The sequence below is a fragment of the Solanum lycopersicum genome, chromosome 11 (genome assembly GCF_036512215.1).
Source record: "Solanum lycopersicum chromosome 11, SLM_r2.1".
Classification (NCBI taxonomy): Eukaryota; Viridiplantae; Streptophyta; class Magnoliopsida; order Solanales; family Solanaceae; genus Solanum; species Solanum lycopersicum.
In genome coordinates, this window is record NC_090810.1 from 39761839 (window position 1) to 39789801 (window position 27963).

A 27963-nucleotide genomic window follows, 5' to 3' on the forward strand; every position below is an offset into this window, starting at 1 on the left:
AAAGGCCCAATATGTAATGACATTCAAATCACACATAGGCATGTTCAACATTATAACTCATGACACAAATAAGTAACTCATACTAAATGCACATAAATCATGGGCATGGTAGATCAACTACAATCTTATCATTTATACATAATACCATCTAGGACATACAAAATCACCATGTTTAGTTATGTTCAAAGAGGAATTACCTTATCCTTAACATACTAACATGTCATCATGAAGTTCATATAAAAGCATTCCACAAAGGTCGATTCATTTTAAGGAGAAACTTTCAGTTTATCACCCAAGCATGCTCATACTCCTTTTCTCATGAAGTAAAAATGTAGATCACACCAAACACATCATAACATTTGGAAGTTATTTTCCAAAATTTCTATTTCTTGCATATCACTAGTTTTCATAAACATGCATCATTTAGGGAATTTATTACCATTCATAGGCACACATAATAATATTGGCTAGATGCACGATCACTTATCAAGAGTGATCCTATATTAACACTTCCCAAACAACAAAAAATGACATACTCATAGAGGGAACTTATCTTTTCTCATTTAAAGAAATTCGTCACCTTCATATGGGGCAAAAATACCTCTTCATCAAAAGTGCAATCAAGCACGTTCATTAAACCATCTCATGAAGTCCAATGTGCATTCACCATATTAAGATGCATAACAACATGAGCATCGTAAACCTCATAAAAAATATCTCTTTGCATGCAATAAAAATCTTCCAAAACATGCATAACTTAGTGTCATCAAGGACTTGCATAACATACAGAGAACATGCAACTTATACTCATATGTGAGATTCCAAATCATGAACAAGCTACTAGGAACTCTTTGGTCTCAAGCTTGAGTAAGAATAGAAGGAAAAGATAGGCATATCAACAACCTTACTACTCAACTCATCATCCCTCACTTAGGGTAAACCCATCTTAGAGCAACTTATCTTACCCTAGAGGACTTTAACTTACTAACCTTACTAATAAAGCACAAAATTACCCTTCTTGGGATCAATTTTTTGCAAACACTTTTTAAACATCACCTCATCCACTCTTAAGGAGGAACCATTTCTCACTAAATTTTAACTACACTCCATTAAGTGAGAATTTCAACATATCCAAAATAAGTATCTAAATCACTCCACTTCATATACACCACTCAAAGTGATTCTCAACATGTAGATGTTCAAGGAAACTCAATGTAAGAACATTAAGGGCACTCAAAATGTTACCATCTTGGGCCATTATCCCGTACTTGGGGTGATCATACCCTTAAGACTCTAAGGTCGAGGCAAGTCAAGACTAAACCTCCATACTCCTCACATAATATGATTTTACACCATTGAGGATTTTACTCCTAACATCATAAAAGAACTTACTCGTTCAACATCCATAGGTACCACCCAAGCACCACTATTCCTCCAAGTCCATCACTTAAGGAAAATCATAAGAATTCAAGTTGGGTTATACATCTCAACCACCTATGGTCATAACTAATCCAAAAATTCACCAAATCTCATTTCTCAAGTCAATGATTAGACCATTTCAACCCGTATCATCACTTTTTGTGGAACTTTCCAACCAATCATGTCTACTAACAATCTAAGCACTCTTTTCAAAGAACCATACTTAAAATGAATCTTAAAAGACAACTAACCTCTTTAAAGTTGATCAACATCAATTATCTTCTTCCTACCATGAACCAAGGGGTACATGCATCCCTCTAATTCAACCTTAGACCAAAACATAATCGCACATCTTATGGAATAAAACCCCTTCTTCCCTTCTTAGAGTAAGCCTACACAAGGACTACCATCCTCAGAAGGACAACTAAGAAACATTAATCATATACAAAGCAAACTCTCAACTTTTACAATATATATATATATATATATATATATATATATACATACACACACACACACATCACATTCCTCCAAAACTCCTTAAGTATACACCATAACTTTCTACTATTGCATATAACCATAAAGTAACCCATAATTCAAAAAAAGGACTTCATTTAGCCATAACAATTCTTACGATGCTAAAACTACATCACAACACAATTTCTCAATATAATACCTCAAACTCATATGTCACATATAGCCATAATTGACATCACAACAATATCTTCTAATTCCACCTTCACATATACTCATCTAGTCACAAATCCATAATAAGCATCGAAAATCACCTTTTTCTCCCTCAAACCTTGAGACATCACCCTTCCAAGCAATCACATCTAAAAGACCATCGGACAAAGTAAATAAGAGATAAATCATATAGAGTTAAGCTCTACTAGATGTGGCACTATGAGAATTTGAAACCTAAGACCAATTTTATAACATGGATCTAATACAAAGTTTTTTACGATCGAAGAGCACGCCACAAAAGTAACACGGCGTACTTGACCTCTCGGAGGTCTTATACAAGCCCTTTGCATTCATTCATCGCATTGTCATAAAATTAGCGAAAAATTAAAAAAAATCATGCTATAACACAAGACTAAAATGTTATTTCATCTAAAAACCATCAGTACATAATTAGGACACTAAGTCTCGTCTTGCCATTTTAGACACAACTTCAATAGAATAGGGACATGACCCTTAACAATACAAAATAATATTTCTATACTATTACATGAACTTAAATAAACTTTTGACATGAAGGTCCTTGAATCATTAAGGACACACCTGAACTTGGGAATATAAATCTAAGCTCTTCATTCTAGACAAGGTCCTTTAGAAATCACCACTTACACTTAACATATGAAGATGAAGAAGAATTGTATTAGTACAAGAATGAACTAAGTATGATGATCATGCAAAAACATGCTTTAAAGAGGACATTTAGTTAGAAACCATTAATATAGTTCACACATATCATATTAGACAAAGATACCATTCACAACAACACATAAAGCCACTTATCACATTTAAGAAACATTCCATATTTACAATACATTACTTTTCAATTTTTACCTTAACTTCTTACCTTAATCAATCCTTAAGTAATACTTAGTTCAATGCACGAATAATTGCCCCATTCCACCATTCATACCAAAGTATAACCTTAAACCTTCATCAATTCAATCATAAAACACAACGTTCACACAAGAACCATCATCTAATTCAACCCCAAGTCAAACTAGTGCAATGTGCAATTAGCATCCCTTAATATTATTCACACTTAGTGTTCCTATGAAGTCACCCTATACTAAGCACATCACATTCAATAAGTCATAGCATATGCATTTAACCTTAAATATAAGACTCTCAATTCATATACCTCATATAAGAACCCATTCGTTTATTACATCATAGTCATAATCCTTTTAGTCTTTATGCATATCTCATGAACAATATACAAGTCCATACTATCTAAATCTACTAGTGCAATGTATATGTGAAGCCCCATAACCTCACACATACCAAGTAAACCAACAAGGATATCACAAGCATTACCATTTACTTCATACATCAATATGAAAAGTACAACCAAAACATGCTAACTAAGTAAGACCATCATCATGTATACAAAATGAGACTAACATCATGCATATTAGTTTTAACAAGTATGTTAACACTATAATGCCAGGCATAAGATATATATGTATTCTTGGCAAGTAGGATGCCCTCCTTTCAGTGTGAGAGGATGACACCGAATTTTATGTTTAGCTCACATGGTCTATGTCAGCTATGACAAAGTTTCCTGATTGTAAAATGAACAATGGAAGTAAGAAAACGAACACTAACTAAGAGTACCTAAGAGATGTTACCTAGTGTAGGTAAGGTAATGAGACTTTACCTATACATTGCATAAGTAGGTCTTAAAGGGATTCTAGGGGGGTTCTTTATGTATATGTATGTGCGCGCGCACACACACACACACACACACACACACACACACATATATATATATATATAATTAAGGAACTAGGAGGTTGTTACTAAAAACACTCTTTATGATAATTTACATTGTAGTTTCCACATCATGAGAACATCAGGTGAACCTCCGTTCCTTTGTGAAGGAACACATCTCATTTTCAAATTCACTCGGTGCTAAGCTAACTTCCCTTTTTAAAGAGCCTTTAAGTCTTTATTAAATATTTGTTCATAAGATATTCCTTAAAGGTTTAATCCCTTTTATAAAATGTACATAGCTCATAGGTTATATGATGAGAATGTCGTTTCATCAAAACCAACATAATGTGAGAATGTCCTTTCACAAAATCATAACACTTATGACATAGTCTAGTTTGGAGTACAATTGAGGAAACCTTTAAAGAGACTCTCATTCACAAGATTATCACTAACATCCTTCATTCATATATTCATGTGTGTGTTTACATCTATGAGAATTCTTTCACACAAACACCTTTAGACAATACATGTTCATACTTCATTCGTCATATACTTTTCATGCATAATAATATATAAAGGTGAATATGAGAATTATGCTTTCAATTGACATCATAAATATGACATTCTCATAGTTATGCATGGAGTTGGTGTGCATATTGGTCCTCATGATCACACAATGGCAACAACATTGTTATTGAGGAAACCATCCTTCAAAGGATAACAACACATTACAATATCCCCAATTAATGAAAAACTCACATATAAATCATTTAGGGACTATAGACCACACACCCACATTTCATAATAGGAGATAAGAGCACATTCAACATTGAATAGACAACTCCTAATATGTAAAAGATCACACATTCATTTAAGGTCATATAGGTAGGGGACATTCTACAATAGTATTTATCACAATCAAGCATGTAGATCATAACCTTATCCTACAATCCTTATTGACATTATACTTTACATTATCAATACACCTAAATCATGATACTAACATTGAGCACTACAAACATAACCTTCATAGTCATGATCATTATAATAACAATTCACTTTACATCTATTTCCCTCAAGTCCATGATCACAATATGTATACATAGAGAAGAAGTGAACACCGCCACCATATATATATATATATATATATATATATATATATATATATATATATATACTAATTCTCCAAGCCATGGTCATTATAGATCAATCCTCAAAATTCATAATCAATAGCTAAAGATAGTAATAACATTCGACAATATATCACAATCTAAGGATAATTCCATTAACATCTAGTCAAGATCACTAAACTCACTTTATAGGCTAAATTGAGAGATTAAGGAGATCATCGATTCGTCAAGGAATTACATTGGAAAACATCTTTAAAACCTTGAATAAACATCAATTTATTATATTTGACAATGAACCCATGTATAGATTGGAAATTGGGAAATTTGATCTTAATATTTGAAAATCTTTGATAGAACTATTTCAATGAAAGGTTATCCAAGGATCAAGGGTTATCAGACCTTATTGATTGAAGATTCATGAAATTGGCAAAGAAATCAGTTAAAAATCCATCTTCTAGCTTGAGCTTGAGCTTGGCCTCCAATGGGGTTTTGAGAGAATTTTGGAAGAGAGGAGGATTTTGGATTTTTGATTTCTCATTGGGTAATTGTATTTTGATATTGGAATGGGGGTAAATATGACACAGAAATAGTTTATATAATATCCTTAAAGTTCCCAAAACACCCTTGCATCATTTGGACTTAAAAATAACCGTCCAATTTGATTTTAACTGAAGCAGGTAACGTTGGGGAACAAGTTCGTGACACGGAGGTGTTCCCTGACTTCAGAAAGATAGAAGGGTGGGATAGAAGAGTCCGCGACAGCAGAATTTTGCCTTAGGGCGAGCAGGTCTGCGACCCGGAGCCATTCCCTCAAGGTACTATCCACAAGCTGCCAAGGCAGCTTCATGTCCAATCATTTGGGTCCTCCTCGAGGATTTTTAGGGTGGTTTTTAGGGAGTCGTACCTAAACGTTTTGACCCTAAACATGTTTATTAAGACACTAGGGTCACCTCCACTAATTTTAGACTCCAAACAACACACAAAAACAAGGAAACATACATGTACACTAGTAAACAAAAGACTAGTTTTCGGACGTCTTAGTCGTCTTTTGACATTTGACTTCAACACTCTATAAAACTAACTTCAAAGGCTTCATTTCATTATTTAAACAAGTTATTAAATCATAAAACTCATGTGAGGCTCTAAATCACCCTAATTCATTTTGAGGGTCCTAACACAAACCTTTGAAAAAGGAACAATCTTTTAGAAAGATCACAAGCTTTCATAAAAGTCACAACCTTTCTAAAAGTCGCAACTCTTCATACAAGTCGCAACTTTTGTTAAAATTCTTAACTCTTAATAAAAGTCACAACTCTTCATTTTTCATTCACATCTTTTAAAATACAATACCCCCCCCCCCCCATGATTGGGGAATGATTCCAAGACAAAGACATAGACAAGTATGTGTACTTTACAAGCAATAATTAGTTGAATTTCGATAAGTGGTTTTCCCTTGGACTTTACGTAGTGAATATATGTCAGATATACTTGGTCAATCGATAGATGCTATATCTTTGAACCGTCGAGCTCTGGTGTATACCTAGACAACCGTATGTCACCCAATTAACCCTTTACCATTTATGGTTCTTACAGTTATGTCCGTTTCATCCATGAACACCTCATTGTTTCATGAGTGTATAGAGAATAGAATTTTGACCATAATTCTCTTTGAAGCGTCTTACATTATACACTAACATATGTGATTTCTAACCGTGTTGTCACGTAGATACACTATTTGGTCAAATCTACCAAACTTAGCAAATCATTAAAAACATTAAGTTTAATTAACTAATTAACAATCCTTAATGTTGTATTCTTGTTCTTTAGCATTTTCTTCATCGTGAGAATGGATTGAGTTGGTTGATAATGTCGAACTGTGAGTCACAACTTTGTTTTTCTTAATGAATCTAGCTTTTGGGATCTCTAGTCTGCTAGATAGAGTTACAACCATGATGACTTGTCCTAAGCCTTAAACCCATTCCCTTATATAATATTTAAAATTTCTCTCTAGTTAGGCCTTTTTGTAAGTGGATCCGACACATTATCCTTTGACTTTACATGGTTAATTCTGATAATTTCACTAGAGAGTAGTTTTCTAATGGTATTATGTTGATTTCCTATATGATGAGACTTTTTTTATACATCATGCTCCATGCCCTACCAATTGTATCTTGACTATCAAAGTGTATGCATATTGATGCCAATGGTTTCGAAAAAAAAAGAATATCTATCAAGAAATTTCAGAGTCTTTCAACTTATTCACCGACATTACCTAGAGTACCTAGCTTAGAGATCATTGTAGAGTTAGCGATACATATTATTTTTGGGAAAATTTTCAAGAGACTGCTCCTCTACCAAGATTAAATACCTATCCAGTCGTGAATTTTACTTCATTGTTCGGTGATCCAATTTATATCACCATATACTTTCAATACTGCTGGATATTGTTAAAATACAAGATGTAGTTTTGAGTATTTCTTAAATACTCCAAAACTCTTTTCATTGTCATCCAATGAGTTTGATTGGGATCACTCGTGAACCGACTCAGTTTTTTAATGGCACATGTTATATCTGATAGCGCACACTTTGTGATATACATCATACTTTCTAATAATCTAACAGAATTCAATTGTGAGTCACTTTCGTCTTCACTCTATTGAAATGCAAAACTCAGATTTATTGGAGACTTGACAATATTGAAATTCAAACATTTGATTTAGTCAAATACCTTTTCAATGCAATGAGACTGTGACAATGCTAAACATTATGGAGTTCTAGGATTCTTATACCTAAGATCGCATCAGCAACTCCAAGATTCTTCATATAAAACTTGCTTTCTAGCATACATGAATAGAATTTATTTCATTAGCGTCTCAATTGATGATCAACATATCACCAATATACGAACAAAACAATGACCTTGTCATTTTAATGTGAACACATTTATCACTTCCATCATTCTTAAATCCATTTACCAACATGGTTTGGTTAAATTTCTTATGTCATTGTTTGGGTGCATGTTTTAGTCCATAATGTGACTTAATAAGTTTGCACACTTTTTGTTCTTTACTAGGAACCAAAAAACCTTTGAGTTGTTCCATGCAAATTTCTTCCTCCAATTAAGTATTTAAGAGAGTTGTTTTTACATTCATTTGATGAATTTGGAGGTCATATACCACAACTAATACAATTAACATCCAAATGAATGTAAATCTAGTTACTGGCGAGTATGTGTCAAAAAGATCAAGACCTTGCTTTTTTGTCTTGCTTTATAATTGTCAACAGTTCCATCGACTTTAATTTTTCTTTGGAGGATTCACTTAGAACATTCCTGGAGGAAGATCAACCAACTTCAAATAGGATTATTAAGATTGAACCAAGCTCACTATTGACACCATCTTTCCAAAAAAATGAGTCTACAGAAGACACAAGAAATGTTACTGAATCATATTCGAAGGAAGTGGATGTCTATTTATATTTACTATGCCTTTGAATCTCTTTATTAAGTTCATTCTCATTTTGTTCTTTCCAAGGTTGTTCAGACGTTTTATTAGACTACTCAAGTCTAATTTTTCGGTCCATATTCTTAGGTCCTATTCTAATCCTTTTAGGAATAGGAACTTGGACTTTGGCTAGACACCCCCACACTTTGAAATATTTCAAGTTGAATTTTCTTCATTTCCATTTCATGTGGAATAGATTGTGTTCTAAACAAACAATTTTTTTATTGCGTTTCTTCATAAAAAGACAAAACTTTTTGTTGTTCCCTTTTGCAGTAAGTATAGTTCACCCACATAAGTTTTGTAGTAAACCTGAACTTAAAAGTAGTGCAACCATCATTTCCTTCAAAGTTCGGTTTTATCCCCATTAGATTGATGTTAATAGGGCAGTAGTTTGATGGATAATTCTGCTTTTCAAACATATTTCTGCAAAATGAGATTTATACTCTCCACTCCTATCACTTCTTATCTTTTTTCCAACCGATTTTCAACTTCAATATATATTGTCTAGACGTTTCTATTGTTTTATCCTTACTATTAAGAAAATAGACATAGTTATTTCTAATGTAATTGTCAATGAAAGTTATGAGATACTTTTTTCCACCATGAGATGATGTTGACTTCATATCACAAATGCCAATGTAAGTCAATTCTAAGGAATTAAAATTTCTTTCAAGAGGTTTGTAAGAATGCACATCATACTTAGATTCCACACAAATGTAATTGACATGTCCCAAGTGTTCATGTCACAAACAGTTTGACTCAAGAAAGTAAGAACAAATTAAAATATTAAGTTTTAAAAGCTCTCCGCGGGGTAGATTTTTCTCACAAATATTTGTTCCTATTTCTTATAATTTTGTGTGATACAAATATTATTTAGAGTCATCACATTGTAAAATATCCTTTTTAGAAGGAACTTTCCATAACCTTCTATTTGATTGTTATAGAACTACCATGAACAAAGTTTCATCGGTCCAATAAGGTCAATATAATTCAAATATTTCTTTTACAAAACATGACAAATGACTATTCACCAATATTCATGTCTATACAAATTAGTTGTATCTAATAGACATATCTTTTTTGAAAAATCACAACATTTCAAGTGACAATTTTCCATAAAAGAGCACAACTATTTTAACAGTATACATATAATTTGGTAGTTTCTTACTAGTCATGCCATATACTAGTAAATGAGAAACTCAACAACCACAATATCAAATATACTCTAAGAATTTTGTAGGTTTAACATAATACAAAAGTAATTTCATATCTTATTCTCCAAAATAAATTTGACACTAAGTCTAATTTTTTTTGTCACAAGCAAAAAAAAATAACACATTTTAAATATGATCTCAAAAATATATTTTGAGTATTTGAAAATAGTTTTTCACAGTTTTTCCAAACTACAGAAATGTCATCGCATAAAACCTCTTTTGGACATATTACTCTACGATAAAATTATAATGCTTCAATTCTCTTTGACAATCTTTTCATAGTGTAAAAGTTCATTCCCTCACTACTAGAAATTAGGCCTACGACAACAGATTTTTCAACAACACTTAAGCCACTATTACTATAGATGGTCTATTGTAACGGTTTGAGCCATTGCCAAAAGGATTAGATATTATTGCTACGACTAATTAATAAAGCCGTTACAATTGTGTGAAAACCGTTGCAATATGCCCTTTATATTGCAACAGTTACTGTTATCGTTGCCATAAAGTAATCTATGACAGAATTTATTGTGAATATTACTCTATTGGAACAATTCTATATTACATCCCTCCATAATTTCCCTCTATTATTTTCGCTGACCCCGCCAAAAATTTTCATTTTATTTAATTATTAATTAATTTTTTTAAGTAAAATTATTTCTCTTTATCAATAGAAATTATACAAACATTTCCACAAGCTAGCAGAACGTACAAGCTCCTTTCCTAATTTCTCTTCCTATCTTCTCTTTCTCTTTGACCTAATTACCACAAGAAGAAAACGTATAGGAGCTTAGCAGAAGAAGGACGATGGAAGATTGAAGTTGTGGATCTCAGTAGAAGTGGAACGATGGAAGATGGTAAGTTGTTCTTCTTGTCTCTGATTTTAGGGCAGACATAAACCCATTTTTTTCTTCAAATCTGAACTCGTTTCTCTCTTTAAACCATCTCTAAAATCTAATGAAATGGATGGTTGTATGTTTTCTTGTAAAATCTAAGATAATGGAGGTTCTCTTCTTCAATCTTTAAGGTTACAACTAAATAAACTATAAGTTTTAACTTTTGAGGTTTTGTTCTTGAATCTCTTCTTTTATCTTTAATATTTGGGTGTGGTTAGTGTATGTGAAGTATTTCTCTTTTGTGGGTTTTTTTCATTAAGTTGTAGCTATTGTGGGTTTAATGTTTTGTTGGATTTATGTTGAAATTCATTGTTCTAGACCTATTTAACTTGAAATTGATGTTGTATTTCTTGTCCATGAGTTATTCAAGTTGAACTTTGGGTCTCTAATTTATTGGATTTCAAGTTGTAATTTTCTGAGTATGAGCAGTGCTACTGTTTTTGTTGGGTATTTGATTCAATTATCAGAGTTGGATAATTATAGAGACAGACTGAGTTTGGCTACTATTCTTACTAGAAATTGTTGTGAAATCGAAGGAAATAGAGGGTTGCAGGTTTGCTTGTGAAAAATGAGAAGTTTTTATGTTCTTTTCTTCAAAAACTGAAGGTTCTGTTCTGAAATTTTTGAGGTTATAGTTGAAGAAACTTCATTTGAACTTTCGAGATTTTGTTCTTGAATCTCTTCTTTTGTCTTTAGTATTTGGATGTTTTTTTTAGTTTAGTGTAGTAATGAACTTGGCAGAGAATCTCACTAATCAAATTGTAGTGTATAGTATCACAGCAAGCTCCTAGTTCAATATATGGGCAGCTTCCTTGGCAAGAACTCTTTCCTTGGCCTTGGTTCTGGCATGTGACTTAGAGCCCATGATATCACCACCCGACTTCTTCCTGTTCTCTTGAAGTTAGCCTCAATGGCCTTCAAAATTCTGCTGAACTACATTTTGTCCTCATACTTCACAGTTGTCAAACACAAGGCTGAAGCAGTTTTCTTATGCACGATCGATCCTAAACGAGCTTTTCCCTTCACAATGCATTAAAAATTTCCATCTTTCTGCATAGCGTAGGAAGCTAGACAACCAACTTTATTGGGTCCACGTCATGAGCAATCACTACCAACGGAGCTTTGTTCTGCTCAATAAGATAAGTGATGTGCTTAAGCACATGCTTCACAATAATGGGTTTCTTTGTTTCAGGAGTCTTTCCTTCTTCTTCAGCTTGAGCCCCTTTGTGAATTAGTATTTGGATGTGGTTAGTGTATTTGATGTATTTCTCTATTTGTGGGTTCTTTTTCATTAAGTTGTAGCAATTGTTGGTTTAATATTTTATTGTATTTATGGTTAAATTGATTGCTGATCTAGACCCATTTAAATTGAAATTGATGTTGTATTTGTTGTCCATGAGTTATTCTATTTGTGGGTACTAAAATGTGCTACTGGTTTCACACAAATGTGAAAGGAATTGAATATTATAGTAAGTTCTTCTTGTTTGTAATTTCAAGTTGAACTTTGGGCCTCTAATTTAGTGGATTGCACATTAAAATTTTCTGAGCAGGGCTATTGATTCTGTTGTGTTTTAATCTGATTTGAGTAATGAACCAGTGATTTAACAAGACATACTGGTAACAGTTCTCAAAAATGACTTATTTGTCTGCATCTTTATTTTCTCTGTTTACATATGTTGTTTTATGGGTATTTGATTTAATTATCAGAATTGGATAATTATAGAGACATACACTGTGTTTGAGTATTCTTTTCTCTAGAAATTGTTGTGGAATCGAAGGAAATGGAGGAATGAAGGTTTGCTTGTGAAATCTTGATATTTTTTTCTTCAACAATTGAAGGTTCTGCTCTGACATCTTTGAGATTATAGCTGAAGAAACTTCAAGTTTGATCTGTTGAGGTTTTCTTCTTTAATCTTTTTTTCTTCCTTTAATCATTGAGGTGTAGTTAGTGTATTTGATGTATTTCTCCATTTGTGGGTTATTTTTCATTAAGTTTTAGCTACTGTGGGTTTAATGTTTTGTTGGTAGTAATGGTGAAATTGATTACTGTAGACATATTTCTCTTGATATTGATGTTGAATTAGTTATTTCATGGGTTCAAATAAAAGCTATGTAATGCTTGTTGTAAATTGAATTGTGATTGCAATATGTTTAAACTACATATTTTCCATGTACATTTTGAATGTTTGTTCCTGTGTAATACATTGCTGTATTTTTTATTTCATAGTTTATCATAAATTTGATTCTTTTTATCTGTTTGTGTCACTAGATATCAATGGATAATATAGATAGAAGTTGGATGAGTATGAGACAATGGAGTGATAAATATAATAGTGGAGTGAATAATTTTTTTAATAAGGCATTTCAACGAGCTTCAAAAGGCAATGAAAGTTATGCCCTTGCAAAATATGCATCAATCGTTATTGGCATTACAAAAATGTGGTGGAGGATCACTTGATTGTAAATGGATTTGTGAATGGATACAACAAATGGATTTTTCACGGGGAGAGAGTTTCCTCATGAAATACACAATTTTCATGAAGCCATGATGATATTGATGGACTACTTCATGACACATTTTGAAATATAGAGGGTGAAACAAGTCATGGTGAAGGAGAGAGAGAAGATCTATCTGAAGATGCAAAGAGATTTTTAAAATTAATGGATGAAGGGAAAAAAGAGTTATATCCAGGGTGTGAGAACTTCATTATGTTGAGTTTCATCATTCGGGTATACTTGCTAAAATTCCTACATGGGTTGAGTAATGTGGCTTTTACTGATCTGTTAGACTTGTTAAAAGAAGCATTCCCTTTGCTCAACTGCCCGACTCTTTCAATAAATCTAAAAAAATGATAAAAGATTTGGGTATCGACTATTACAAAATACATGCATGCCTTAACGATTGCATGTTATTTTGGAATGAAAATGCAGAGAAAGATAATTGCTCTGTGTGTGGCTCTTCTAGATGGTCAAATGAGGGTGATGACACGACAAATGCAACCTCTAAAACACCAACAAAGATTTTAAGGTACTTAGCTTTAAAGCCTAGGCATCAGAGAATGTTTATGTGTCCTAAAACAGCTGTTGAAATGAGATGGCATGATTCTGAATGACCTAATGATGGGAATTTGAGGCATCCTGCTGATGGAGAAGCTTGGAAGGATTTTGATTCTATGCATCCAAACTTCTCAAATGATCCTCGTAATATTCGATTGGGGCTTTCAAGTGATGGTTTCATTCCATTTCGAACCATGAGCATTTCCCATAGTATCTGCCTGTTATGTTGATGAAATATAATTTATCACCGTGGATTTGCATGAAGCCAGAGTATACGATGTTGTCAATGATCATTCCAGGGCCATCATCTCCTAGACAAGATATAGATGTGTACCTACAATCATTAATTGCTGAATTGAAGGAACTATGGGAATTTGGGATAGAAACATATGATGCTCATACAAATTAAACATTTCAAATGTGTGCAACTTTATGTGGAAAATTAGTGATTTTCCAGTGCTATCAATGCTTTCCGGATGGAGTACTAAGGGAAAATTAGTGTGCCCCACATGTAACTACGACACATGTTCTCAATATCTCAAACAGAGTCGTAAAATGTGTTACTTAGGTCATCGGGCTTTTTTGCCTCGTGATCATCCATTTAGAAGAGACAAAAAATCTTTTAATGGAGAGGAGGATCATAGACCTACACCTACATCCTTGTCGGGCATAGAAGTGTTTGAAGAGTGGGTTGATTTTGATAATGTTTTTAAAAAGGCCAACAAGAAAAGATGTCGAAATAATGAGGGTTCATGGAAGAAAAGATCTATCTTTTTTGAATTACCATATTGGAAACATAATAAGTTGAGGCACAATCTTGATATGATGCATATTGAGAAAAATATATAGTTTGCTTGGGACTTTATTAGATATCCCAGGAAAGTCAAAAGATCACATTAATTCTCATTATGACTTGCAATAAATGGGGATACGAAAGGAGCTTCATCCAAGGAAAGATAATACAAATGGAAAAGCTCATTTAGCTAAATCTTGTTTTACCATAAAGCCAGAAGAAAAATGATTATTTTGCACCGTCTTAAAAAATGCAAAATTACCAAAAGGATTTGCCTCAAACATATCAGATCGTGTGGATGTGGGTGAGATGAAAATATCAGGGTATAAAAGCCGTGATACTCATTTTATAATGCATTACTTGATCCAAATTATGGTTCGAAAAGGATTGCCGAAGAATGTTTCATTAGCCTTGATTAGATTGGGGAACTTCTTTAGAACCTATATGCAGTAAGGTTATAAGGCGAGCAGATCTTGAGCCAATGCAGATTGAAATCAAAGAAATTGTATGTGAGTTTGAAAAGATTTTTCCTCCATCTTTTTTTGATATAATGGAACGTTTGCCTGTACATTTGGTTGATGAAATTAGAATGGGTGGTCCAATTCATCTTCGGTGGATGTATTCCAGTGAGAGAAAAATGTGTAAGTTCAAGGGTCTTGTTCGTAATCGACGTTATCCAGAAGGTTGTATAGCAAAAGGGTTTGATGTTGAAGAGTTCTTGATCTTTGGTTCGAGATACCTACATTATGGAGTGAAGACACCATTCAGTAGGTACCGAACTGAGTATGACGAGGTTTTTGAAAAAGAGGGAGATGATTTGTCCCTTTTCTTCCTAAGCTTGGGCATCCAGTTGGAAATGGAAAGACTTTTACCATGGATCTAGAGTTATCTAGTGAAGTATATCGATATGTTCTCTTCAATACTGGTGATGAAGAAGTGCAAGAATTTATCAAGTAAGATAAGAACAAATTAATTATATATAAATTTAAACTTTATTTTTTTAATTATGACAAGTTCATTTTTTTTTAATTATGACAAGGCACTTAAAACTTTAATTATAAATGTTGATAGTCAAACTTGAATTATTCATACTTGCAGGGAGCATAAGATGTTAATTGATAGTAATATTAGATCAAATGCATGGACAAGAGCAAAGAGTCATAGTCAGAAATTTGTCAAATGGTTCAAAGAGAAAGTTAAAAATGTTAAAGTGCCTAATCAGTTAAGATGACTAGCTAAAGGGCCTAATAGAGTGGCAACCAAAATATATAATGCATATTTCATAAATGGATACCGATTTCATACATTAAAACGTGATTACTCATGCAAGTCTCAAAATAGTGGAGTGACTTTATCAGCGACAACTGATAGTTTTTCTAGTGCTCGAGATTAGAATCCCATTGATGAAGAGGTTATATATTATGGGGCTATTCAAGATATCATTGAGGTTGATTATTACAATTGTTTTAGTGTGTACTATTTAGATGTGATTGGTTTCATCATAATGAAGTAGATTAATATGGGTTAACTCGTGTGTACTTCAACAAATTACGAGGTACAGATGACCCTTTTGTGTTGGCGTCTCAAGTGCATCAAGTATTTTATGTGGCGGATCCAATTGAGAAGGATGTTTATTATGCAAGGAATAAAGTGCCTATTGATTTGTATGACTCGGAGGAAGAAAATTGTCTTAATATTGGAGATAATTGAGAGAGCCAAGTGAAGACATTGGTCCCTCATATAGATTATCCGATGTTGACATGGGATGGTCAAGAGACGATGTTCCTATTGATGTTGTTGATATGTCATCTAATGCTCAATTTTCAGAGGATACAACTATGGGAACGTCGGAAGAGGAGGATGACCATGATGATACAGATTGGGATTGGATGTATGCGGATGATTAATAAAGCACAAGTTGTGCAGAAAGAAGTGCCATAAGCACCTATGAATTCTTCCACTGTAGTAGCACAAGTTTCAGAGGAACAATTTCAACATGTTCCAAGAGAATCTCCTATTGTAGAGGCCCGTGATATACAAGACCAAGTGGATCAACAAACACAGAATTCAAAAGAAAATGACCTATCATGAGAACTAGGTAAAAACATATAAATTCACTTCTAAATTTTTTAAATGTACTGAAATGTAAAATCACTTAACATTGTTTATATGTTGTTTAACTTTGCTTCGTATATTGTAGGCCCTGTAACTAAAAAAAAAAGAGGTAGTACAGTAATGCAAAGTGTACATGGGCGAAACGAGCGTAAGTTGGTTGTGTTGAATAGGTATAATCAACCCATTGGTCCTACTAATAACATGTTCCAAGAGAATCTCCTACTGTAGAGGCACGTGATATACAAGACCAAGTGGATCAACAGACACAGAATTCAGAAGCAAATGACCTATCATGAGAACTAGGTAAAAACATATAAATTAACTTCTAAATTTTTAAATGTACTGAAATGTAAAATCAGTTAACATTGTTTATATGTTGTTTAACTTTGCTTCATATATTGTAGGCCCTGTAACTCAAAAAAAGAAAAGAGGTAGTACAGTAATGCAAAGTGTACATGGGTGAAAAGAGCGTAAGTTGGTTGTGTTGAATAGGTACAATCAACCCATTGGTCCTACTAACGCTGTTGTAACAAAGTTGGGGAGTTTTCTTGGAACCTTGGCAAGGAATGCGATGCTTTGTCCTCTAAACATTCATAATTGGAAGAATATGGACACAAAAGATGATTTGTGGGACTATAATCTAGTTTGAGTTCCTGCATTTCCAATTTCAGTTATAAACATTTCATACTTTTTACTAATATAAAGAACAAATTACAGGAGAAATATGATATTCCGAAAAGTGCAAAACTGTGGGCTTTGGATGGAATTAAGAATGCTCGGAGGAAGTATAAGAATGACTTGTATCGAAAACATTGTATAAGAACGACTTGTATCGAAAACATTATAAGTCATATGATAATGATGATCTTCGAATGGAAAATAAGCCCAAAGATGTTTCAGAATTTGATTTTAAGGATTTTTTCAAATATTGGGCCTCTGAAAAATTCAAGGTTAGATTTATATTTTAAGTTCTTATTGACTCATTTTTTTTGTTTTTGATTCAATTTTAAGTTTACGTATAATTTACAGACTCATTTATTACAGAAAATGAGTGAAAGAAATACCAAAAATCGAAAACAATTGATGAATCCACATACTGCTGGTAAAACAAGTTTTGCTGTGAGACGCAATAATTTGGTACCGTTCTTGTGTTAATTATTAAATATGAACTTGTTGCCTTAAAAGATTTTTAATACCAACTCTATGTAATTAGGAAAAGGAGAAGGAAAGTCCCGACGAGGTGTCATCTAAAGAATTTTTTGTGGCTACAAGATCAACAAAACCTGATCGAGTATACAAGGACTCCAACAAAGATACAATCAGTAAAATTGTATGAATTTTACTAGGTTATAAGGTTGTTAAGATACATTATTTGTTCTTAAATACATGATTTTGAATTTGATTTGCATGCTGAAATGGAGAAACTGCAAGGTCAACAGAGAGAAGATGACGATAAATCATTTGATGCTTTTACATCAGTCATGGGAAAGGAACACCCAGGGAGTCTGAGATTGTATGGACGAGGAGTTACCAAAACTAGTTTGAAAAGGAAAGCGCTCTCTGAACCTTGTTCAACTTCTAATGATGAGAGGATGGAAAAAATGGAGGAATTAGAAGAGAGGATGCATCAAAGGATGTTGGAAATATTAGAACAACAAAAAGAAGCTATACACCAAGAAGTTACAAATGATATTCTTGGACGACTTAAGTGTATGTACCCAGGACTTCAATTAAATGCTGCACATTGGCCTCATTGGGTGCTCAATCACCATAAGAAGATATGCAACTGTTAAATCATCAATCTTCTAGCAAAAACAATCAAGGTATGAAAGTTATTGTTTTTCTTCTTCTTCACTTCCACAGTAGCTTGGCTTGAATGTGTTGCCTATGTCTATATATTGATGTTGTTTCTGGACTATTTCTATGACTATCTGAATGTGCCTCCTATGTCTATGTATCAATGTTGTTTTTGGACTGTTTCTGTGACTGTTTGAATGCGTTGCCTATGTCGATGTGTGAAAGTTGTTTCTCGACTATTTCTGCAACTGTTTGAATGTGCTGCAATATATGTCTATGTATCAATGTTGTTTCTGGATTGTTTGTGCGATTGTTTGAATTGCTGCCTCTTTCGATGTATCAATGTTGTTTCTGGACTAGCACAAGTGTGGCATGAATTAAAGTATTGGACTATTTCTGCGACTTTAGAATCTGGATCCAAAATAGTTGCTTTTGCTGAAAGTCTGTATGATGTTCTGTACGATGTTATGGAAAGTTATAACTTGTGTGCTTGCTGTGTGTGTATGTGTGTGTGTGTGTGATTTATGATGTTTTTTTAGTATAGGATCCATTTCCAAGTATAGTACAGGTTTTGGAACTTCATGTAGGTTCATTGTGTTGTCTTTTGATACTTTTTTCGTGGTAGTAGATTGTTTCTTTCTTGTCTTCGTTATAAGTGGTAACATGCATTTCTTTATCTGTTGAGTGGAGTTTTCAGATTTGGATTTCCCTTTTGAGTTTTCTTTCTTCTTTCATTTTAAGGTTTGATCAAAATGTGATGAATAGGAGAAGATAGTTATGGATCTCGAAGTCCTTTCAACGATTTCTACTTCATGTACTAAACTCATGCATTTTCTTCTGTTAGGACCAAATCCTTTGTATAAAAGAGAGTATTATGGGACCAAATCCTTTCTACTTCAAGAACTGATCAAGATATCTTTTTTCTTTTCATTTTATTGAAATTTACTACTGATGAGTCTTGTGAGATTCTTGAGTTTTTCAATATATATTAGAAAATTTGCTTCCAGCTCATGTTCTTTAAGCAATGAAATTGAGTACTTTAATTTTATTCCCTCTCATCCATAGCCTTACACTTACTCTTATCATATTCTTCAGTTTTCTTGAGATTATTTTTATGTTATTATATTGTTTTGTTGAAGAATGATACTATTAATGTAAATTACAGTGTTAACTTTTGTCCCTTGCTGTTAAATTTCCTTACTCTGGAAATTGTTTGGTATACTTTGGTCCTTTGTTTTGTCCCTTAATAAACTTCTAATTATGGTTTTTATAGGTGGAGAAGATAACCAGGAGGAGGAGGATGAAAGTAGTAGTGATGAAGACCTTACTTGATATATTTGAGACTTAATTTTGTTAAGCCGGAGGATGATGAAAGCATTAGAATCTTATTAATTTAGATCAATTCTCTTTTGTTTCTTTTCATTTTGAGTCTTTTGTTAAGAAACACTCTTTTGTTTTAATATCTATTAGTATGGAAGTACAAATACTGTTTTGTTTTGGTATATTTTACTTTTATGGATATTGTGACTAGGATATTTCAAATTATATATATATATATATATATATAATTTCACTATATATAATTTGTCTTTTCTTTTCATGATTTGATTTACAGAACTTTTTATAAATTGTTGATTTCGCGTTTGGGAAAATCAATATATTCATATAGATTAGTTACAATAGAAAATAAAACTGTTGCAATATCAATAACAATTGTTTCCATATTATTTAAAAAAGTGTTACCAATATGAAGAAGTTATTGCAACGGACTCTATTGCAACACTATCTAACAGTTACCACAACTCCACAGTTCTTAACAGTTACAATTGTTGTAATATTATAGTGCCTATAGATGAAAGGAAAAATGTTGCAATAGAGGCTCCAATAGCAACAGTTTTGAAAACCGTTACACTACCAGTTACAATAGAGCTATAGTAACGCGAGCAGATGAGACGGTTCACAAACGTTGTTGTAGCTCTATGGCAACAGTTTGTTGTCCTATTGCAACACATACGAAACTGTTGTCGTAGGCCTAATTTCTAGTAGTGCCTAAAAGTACCTATTCCAAGCACAAAATCACACACTTTTAAGTCATTGGTCTTTCCCCCCCCCCCCCCCCCCCCTATTACAGTTAGACATACCACTTAGTATTTAGAATACTAATAATAAGGACAAATTTTTTTGTATAATTTGTTTCTGTGTAGCAATGAAGTTTGTAGATACCTAAACGTACAACCAATTGCATAGTCCAATTTATCATTGTAGAAAACTATAACAGTTTTTAATCTACAACAATTAGACACAATCAAATTCACAAGGAGTACAAAACTACAAAAAAAAAATTTCTGCAAACAGAATAAAACATGTTCTTAGATTATCACATAAAAATATTTTTCTTTTCAAATAGTTTTTCAACTATAACATTTTAACATACTATTTTAATTTATCAAACAAAAATATGCATATCTCATTCTGCAAACTAGTGAATTTTAGACACAACACTATTTACCAAAGAAAATTCATTGAAAAAACATACGAATTGCAGAACATTTTTCAAAAACACACATGATAAATATCAAAACTGTTAACCTTTAGAAACTATTTTGCTCCTTAGATAAATTATAAGAAGGTTACCTGTAATCTTTAACTGGAATACCTTTGCTTATTCTAGCAGATTCTCACTTTGACCTTGCTAAATAAATATCGAATTCATGAGAACTAGTACATTGATCTTTAACTTCCATGATCTGTTTCCCTCAATCAGTAGAATACAAGAAATACCAATAGTACAATAATTTCCTTAAGATTGTTGTTCATCTTGTATTCCTAAGATACTTAGAACAAAACTTTGAAGAACTTGGTAAGAAACAACAAAGTTTAAAGAATATTTCACAACTAAAAATTAAAATAAGTAGAAATAATAGAATCAGAAATAGATTAGAAACAAATACAAAATATTTTTCTTAAAGAAGAAAATTGATCCTACTGAATGCAACTTACTCACAGGTGTATTGGTACCGAAAATCACGGTGTCAACGAACCATTCAACGGCAGTAAGTTACACTTAGAATACTAGATTTAGTAATATTAAAAGAAGTCCAAAAAAATTGGTTCTTAAAAAGAGAGGAAATCCCTCACTTTATAAAAAACAAAGGATAGTGTGAAAATGTCGTGACTTATCGGAAATGTCACAAACCTTTGGAAAAGTTATTCAGAAATATCACAACCTTTTATAAAAGTCACAATTTTTCATAAAGTCGTAACTTTTCATAGCAGTCGCAACTTTTATGAAAAGTTGCAACATTTCTTAAAAGTCGCAACTCTTCATAGAAGTGGCAACTCTTCATTTTTCATTCACATCTTTTAAAACCTAACACAAATTGTTTTAAAAAAAATTGTATACTCAAACATTGATATAAAGTAGTATCACATAAACTGCAGGAGTATTATTTTTCTTTTACCCAATAAATCTGGGGTGCTACTTAAAATAGAGAAAGTCAAAGTCTAACTTGAGAATGTTATAACACTGTGGCTAGGGCTGCTTTCATCCTACGCGTCCTTCCTAGTGTATCGGAGATATGAAACGAGCGCCCCAAAAAAGAACGGAAACTTGATTGGTATATTCTATAGTACTGAGTTCATTAGTCATATATAGTTAAGGAGGATGGGGTCAACCTCTTTCTTGACCCGTGACCTCAGTGTTTCACTGATATACAACAACCTATCCTGAAAGACCACTCTTTCGGGTAATAGTTGATATAATGATATTCCAACAATTTTGTCCAACTTCTCCCTCAGTTTCATTTGTTTTCCTATTTTAACATGGTATATGAAGGTTAATAAATAAACAAGATTTTTATATCTTTTGGTTTTAAATTGAAATATCTATCAAAAGTATAAAAATATCTTTTAATATTTTTATACCAAACATGTTGTAAATACTTATCGAAAATACCTTCATCATGAACACTTGTACCAAATTCATCAAACCTTATGCTTTACCACGAACTTTTTCAGAAACTTCCCAAAGCTTGAGGCTTGTCGAGAGACATTGTCCTTAAGGATATTTCACCCGATATGGGTGTATTCCCCAGGATTCAACAAGCTCTTCTAGTATAAAACTAGGAATCAAAAACCGACAAAGATTTTTAAGAACAAAACCCAACACATCAATAGAATATAGTAGGAAAGATTTACTCTCATAATGTATATTGTTTTTCACATATTGTGATAGAGGAAGAACCCATTTATATGAAAACATACCTAAGCCAAAACGCTCCATCGGTTACAAAAAAGAATAAATGCCAATAAGGGCAAAAGATTTGAAGGTCATTTATTTTGGTTAAAATTAACAGTATTCTCATCCGTTACCCATTCAAGAACTAATAATTGGATCGATGGAAAACTAGCGTTATATTTAGATTAGGAATAATTGTCAATCAAGGGCTACTATTTATGGAGGGGAAATATTTAGGACATAAATAATAATCTCTTCCAAATATAATAGGATATAAAATAATTGTTTTGAGGTACATAATATTTTTCCTAACACATGTCACGTGCAAAAATTGAAATTAGAGATGCTTAAAAGAACTTTTTGTTTTATTTAAAAAATAAAATAAAATAGATTGTATAGTAGTAAACGTTTATTAGTTGTTTTTGTTCCTACGGATGTGGAAGATATGTAAGTAGGTTTGGTGGGAGAGTAAGTAGGTAGTTTGTTACGAACAAATCAAGATCTGTATTCAAAGTAAGAGATGCGATCCATTTTGTTTGCTTTCTATTTAAACAGTTAGAAATTTATAATGTTATACCCTATTACTCTTCTTTAACGTTGCATTTTGTAAAACACCTGTAGTGAGTTTAAAGGTTGAGTGATGTCGAAGCCAGCAGAGATAGTATGTTTCGGAGAGATGTTGATCGATTTCGTTCCTGATTCTTCTGGAGTCTCTTTAGCAGAGTCTACTGGCTTTCTGAAAGCCCCGGGAGGTGCCCCTGCCAATGTTGCTTGCGCCATTACCAAACTTGAGGGGACCTCTGCCTTCATTGGCAAGGTACCTGCTACTTCACTCTTTCACTTTTTGCCAACTCAGTATTAACAGTTGCAGGGGCGTAGCTACAGTGAGGTGTCCAATTGGACCCCCTTCGTAGGAATATAATATCGCTTTTATAAGTAAAATGATACATAAAGTGATTAAATAACAAATTTTGGACACCCTTGATAGAATAAAGTGTTGTAGACCAAAGGTTTTAAATGTCTTGAATGAGCCCTAGTGGACACCCTTCGTGAAATTCCCGACTCCAATTTGCATTCTAACCTTTATAAGTAGGTTTATGTATGCATAATTTGTTATAAAATTATGAAAAACTATATGTCTCACTCCCTAAACTACTCATAGACATGTGAATCCTTTGAACTCTCCGACAAAACAAAAGTTTTTACTTATTTGCAAGTTTTCTATTATATGTTCACTTTTTCTACTTAAACTATAATCAACATTTTATCGAAACATTCTATTATATGTTCGCTTTATCTACCTAAAAATCCCACCATAGCCTGAGTAGGAAGGGAGACAATGGTGAGTTAAGATGTGTTTTGATAAATATTTAATGATAGATAATTAACACATCTGATAGTTCAGGTGGGAGACGATGAGTTTGGGCGGATGTTGGTAGATATATTGAAGAGTAACGGAGTGAACAGCGAAGGAGTGTTGTTTGACAAGCATGCAAGGACAGCTCTAGCGTTTGTGACATTGAAGAAAAATGGAGAGAGGGAGTTCATGTTCTACAGGAACCCTAGCGCGGACATGCTGTTGAAGGACTCTGAGCTCAATTTGGGTCTCATCAAACAGGCTAAAATCTTTCATTATGGTTCAATTAGCTTAATCACCGAGCCTGTCAGGTCCGCTCACATGGTTGCTATGAAATCTGCCAAAGATGCAGGTGTCCTACTTTCATATGACCCTAACGTTCGCCTTCCTCTCTGGCCTTCCCCTGAAGCTGCCAGAGAAGGTATCAAAAGCATCTGGAATGAAGCTGATTTCATCAAGGTTGCTACTCCATCTTCTCAATGAATATACTATGTCAAAGTGTACGTCTCGATATATTTAATGAATAAATGTGAATTATTCTATGATTGAAGGTTAGTGATGATGAGGTAAATTTCCTCACACAAAAAGACGCGGACAAGGAAGAGACTATAATGTCGTTATGGCATGACCGCTTGAAGCTTCTTGTTGTTACTGATGGAGAGAAGGGATGCAGATACTTCACCAAGGTAACGTGTTAATGTTTACCTTTTTTTTTTCCTTTTCATTTTGAATCAAAGTCTTGATCATGAAATGTTCCTTTATTATGATGCACAGAGTTTTAAAGGAAAAGTGAGTGGTTTCTCTGTTAAGACTGTAGACACCACAGGAGCTGGAGATGCTTTTGTAGGTTCCCTTTTGGTTTCCATTGCCAAAGATCCATCAATTTTCCAGGTATAATTTGAATCCTTCACTTCCACATCCCCTTTCATTTGCTTTCTTATTCAAACATAAACGTTAGCATGTTTATTTCAACATGTTTTTTTCTCAGAAGAACTCCTAGGACCTAGTTGAGTAACTTGCTAAGAAAAATACTTTAGTTGAGTTAATTAATGAGAAAAAAACTTTAGTTGAGTGACCATCTCGTATGCTTCCTTATTCAAACATAAATTTAGGATGTTTATCTCAACTAGAGGGTTTTTTCTCAGAAGAATTCGTAGTTGAGTAACTTTCTGAGAAAAAGAACTCATAGTTGAGTGACTTTCCGAGAAAAAAACTTTAGTTGAGTGACTATGTGAGATATTATCTCTTAAAATTGACATAATACATAAGCATGATCCTTAACATGACTCCAACTGACAACTATAACCTTTAACTTTGGGTGTTTAGAAGTAGACACTTAAACTTGTACAAAATTGAAAAAATAAACATATTAGTCCTACCTGACACCTTACATGACAATTTTGTGTGCTACGTGACATCTTACGTGTATTATGTCATGTAGAACACGTGTGTTTACTTGTTTAATTCTATACAAGTTTAAGTGTCTACTTGTGCACTTCAAAAGTTGGAGGCATAGTTGTCAGCTGAAGCCAAGTTAATGGTCATGTTTATGTATTATGTCCTTAAAATTTCATATATTATTTCACATTTTTTACTCTCTATTTTCTTCATTGCTTTGAAATGTTGAGCTTTTTCAAATGACTCATGTGCTTGTGTAGGATGAAGAGAAATTGAAGAAAGCCTTGAAATTTTCAAATGCGTGTGGTGCAATCAGTACAACTCAGAAGGGAGCCATTCCAGCATTGCCATCTACAGCTGATGCTCAAGGACTCATTGCTGGCTCCAAGGCTTACTAAACATTGATTCTTACCTAATTATCATTTTATTTTTATCATCTTCTCTTATTTTCAATTCACACCATTTCTCCAAATTAATAAGTTCTGTAGACAATTTATTTAAGCTTTAAAGTAATTATTCCTATTCTAATTTCATCGATAGGCTTGTTAGAATTAATATTGTTTCAATTCGTGGTTCGATAGGATGTATAAGAATAATAATGCTACATAGAGTGTATTAGTAATGATTTTATTAATGGAAAAGGGTCAAAGTGCCAATAAACTATTCGAAATAGATCATATTAACCCTTAAATTATATTTCGGCTCAAAACTATCCTTCCCGTCAAACTATTGGGTCAAAAATGTCCTTATTAACAAAAGTTGTTAACTGTCATGTGGATGTCACATGGATGCCACATTGCACGTCAATTGGATTCCACTGGCACATAAAACTAAACGGAAAAGGGTCAAAATACCCTTAAACATCCGAAATAGCCCATATTTTACCCTTAGACTATATTTCGGTTCAAAACTCTACTTACCGTCAAACTATTGGGTCAAAATTACCCTTCTTATTAACGGAAGTTGTTAAATATCATATGGATGCTACATTGCATGCCAATAGGGTTACACTACCACATTGACTAAATCTATAAATCCTAATTACTCTTTTCCCTCTCTCATGTCATTATTTTTCAAAAACGATTTCACCCTTTTCCCCTAATTTCGCGTCTAGGGTTTAACAGTTTTCTTCGTGAATGAGTTTCAAGTGGATATTAGTGGTTGTAGGTTTGTAAATCTTTGTTCTTATTTTATTATGTTTACGATTTCAAATCATGATAGTTAAGATTATACAACTTTTCCCTCATTTCGCGGCTAGGATTTCTTAAGTTCCTTCAGAGCTGGATTTTAAAGTGGATATTCGTGATTGTAGGTTAGTAAATCTTTTTTCTTATTTATTATGCTTACGATTTCAAAGCATGCTAGTTAGAATTTCACAACTTTTCTCGTATTTCGTGGCTAGCGTTTCATAGCTTTTTACGGGCTGGGTTTCAAGTGGATATTCATGGTTGTAATCATAATGAAATAAGAAAAAAAAATTACTAACCTACAACCACTTTTATGAAAAAAATTGTGAAACCCTAGCCGTGAAATGAGGGAGAAGGGGTAAAATCAATTTTGGAAAATAATGAAATGAGGGGAAAAAAGTAATTAAGATTTCAGAATTTAGTCTATGTGGTAGTGGAACCCTATTGGCGTGCAATTTGGCACCCAATGACATTGAACAACTTCTGTTAATAAGAAAGACACTTGTGATCCAATAGTTTGACGAAAAGGGTAGTTTTGACCGAAAATATAGTTTAAGATAAAAATGAGCTATTTCGGATAGTTTAAAGGTATTTATTACCCTTTTCCTTTTAGTTTATGTAGCAGTTGCACGCACATGACATTTAACAACTTCAATTAATAAGGACAATTTTGAACCAATAGTTTGACGGGAAGGGTAGTTTCAAGTCGAAATATAGTTTAAGGAAAAGTATGAGCTATTTCACATAATGTAAGGGTATTTTTGACCCTTTTCCATTTTATTAATTATGCTTTCATTTATCATGCCGGATGTTTTTATGCATTATTTGATTTGATATATTGAAAATAACATATAATGCATTTGTTTTTTAAAAAGTAATTTTTCACACACCCTCCACAAATATATATGGTGAAAAACATGTAAAAAAAATGGTTTGGGCATTTGAATCTTTAACGATGCTAACACATACATCAAAATCTTTTGCATTACTAATATCATGAAATTTCATGCATCATAGTGTATAAATAGTGTAAGCATTAGGTATATATAAATCTAAGAAGTATACCAAACTAGATAGTATTATACAAAGCTAATGCATGCATTACTTCTCCTAATACACTCGATCAAGCGACTCCTTACTGTTAATATGAATTGCTTATAAACTATTCATTTCCTGTTATATCCTTAATGAGTAAAATTTTCATCTTCCGAGTGTGTTTGGTATGACGAAAAATATTATCCATCAAAAATATTTTCCTAGAAAATATTTGCTTGGAAATAAGTTGGTTTCTAACTTGTGTTTCTCATGTTTGGTTGGTGACTAAAAAAAATTATTTATCAAAAAAATATTCTAGTGTTTTGTTGATGAATGAAAAATATTTTCCGTAAAATATCCTTTATTTG

At 32.9% G+C, this 27963-nt stretch overlaps 2 protein-coding genes across 24 annotated transcripts; both read left to right on the top strand.

The window, feature by feature from the left end:
• Positions 1–10228: 10228 nt before the first annotated feature.
• Positions 10229–19957, top strand: LOC101261387 (uncharacterized). 23 transcript variants are annotated; one of them, XR_011212595.1, is made up of 10 exons: positions 10268–10580; positions 12378–12517; positions 16031–16567; positions 16670–16887; positions 16989–17211; positions 17302–17534; positions 17629–17721; positions 17798–17938; positions 18016–18407; positions 19655–19957. XR_011212595.1 is itself a non-coding variant. In XM_069291715.1 (10 exons), the coding sequence occupies exons 6-9, from the start codon at positions 17457–17459 to the stop codon at positions 18375–18377; spliced, it is 675 nt and encodes a 224-aa protein (XP_069147816.1). In that variant the 5' UTR covers positions 10282–10580; positions 12459–12517; positions 12889–15422; positions 16031–16567; positions 16670–16887; positions 16989–17456; the 3' UTR covers positions 18378–18407; positions 19655–19957. The 23 variants fall into 23 exon arrangements, 19 of the variants coding, with proteins under 19 accessions (XP_069147820.1, XP_069147826.1, XP_069147811.1 ...); XR_011212594.1 differs by having other exon boundaries at positions 10282–10580; positions 12459–12517; XR_011212593.1 differs by having other exon boundaries at positions 10282–10580; positions 12459–12517; positions 18024–18407.
• Positions 19958–23096: 3139 nt separating this feature from the next.
• On the top strand, positions 23097–25904 carry LOC101261091 (probable fructokinase-5). Its single transcript, XM_069291458.1, has 5 exons — positions 23097–23435; positions 24024–24434; positions 24527–24661; positions 24750–24866; positions 25634–25904. The coding sequence occupies exons 1-5, from the start codon at positions 23259–23261 to the stop codon at positions 25769–25771; spliced, it is 978 nt and encodes a 325-aa protein (XP_069147559.1). The 5' UTR covers positions 23097–23258; the 3' UTR covers positions 25772–25904.
• Positions 25905–27963: the final 2059 nt, after the last annotated feature.

What these genes read in the sequence shown, in the direction of transcription:
- LOC101261387 (XM_069291710.1), top strand. Translation starts at nt 17,457, where the DNA reads ATGGAAAATAAGCCCAAAGATGTTTCAGAATTTGATTTTAAGGATTTT. An exon ending in GGGCCTCTGAAAAATTCAAG is followed by an intron (nt 17,535 to 17,613) that starts GTTAGATTTATA and finishes TATAATTTACAG; the next exon opens with ACTCATTTATTACAGAAAAT. An exon ending in AAGATACAATCAGTAAAATT is followed by an intron (nt 17,915 to 18,005) that starts GTATGAATTTTA and finishes GCTGAAATGGAG; the next exon opens with AAACTGCAAGGTCAACAGAG.
- LOC101261091 (XM_069291458.1), top strand. Translation starts at nt 23,259, where the DNA reads ATGTCGAAGCCAGCAGAGATAGTATGTTTCGGAGAGATGTTGATCGAT. An exon ending in ATGAAGCTGATTTCATCAAG is followed by an intron (nt 24,435 to 24,526) that starts GTTGCTACTCCA and finishes CTATGATTGAAG; the next exon opens with GTTAGTGATGATGAGGTAAA. An exon ending in AAGATCCATCAATTTTCCAG is followed by an intron (nt 24,867 to 25,633) that starts GTATAATTTGAA and finishes GTGCTTGTGTAG; the next exon opens with GATGAAGAGAAATTGAAGAA.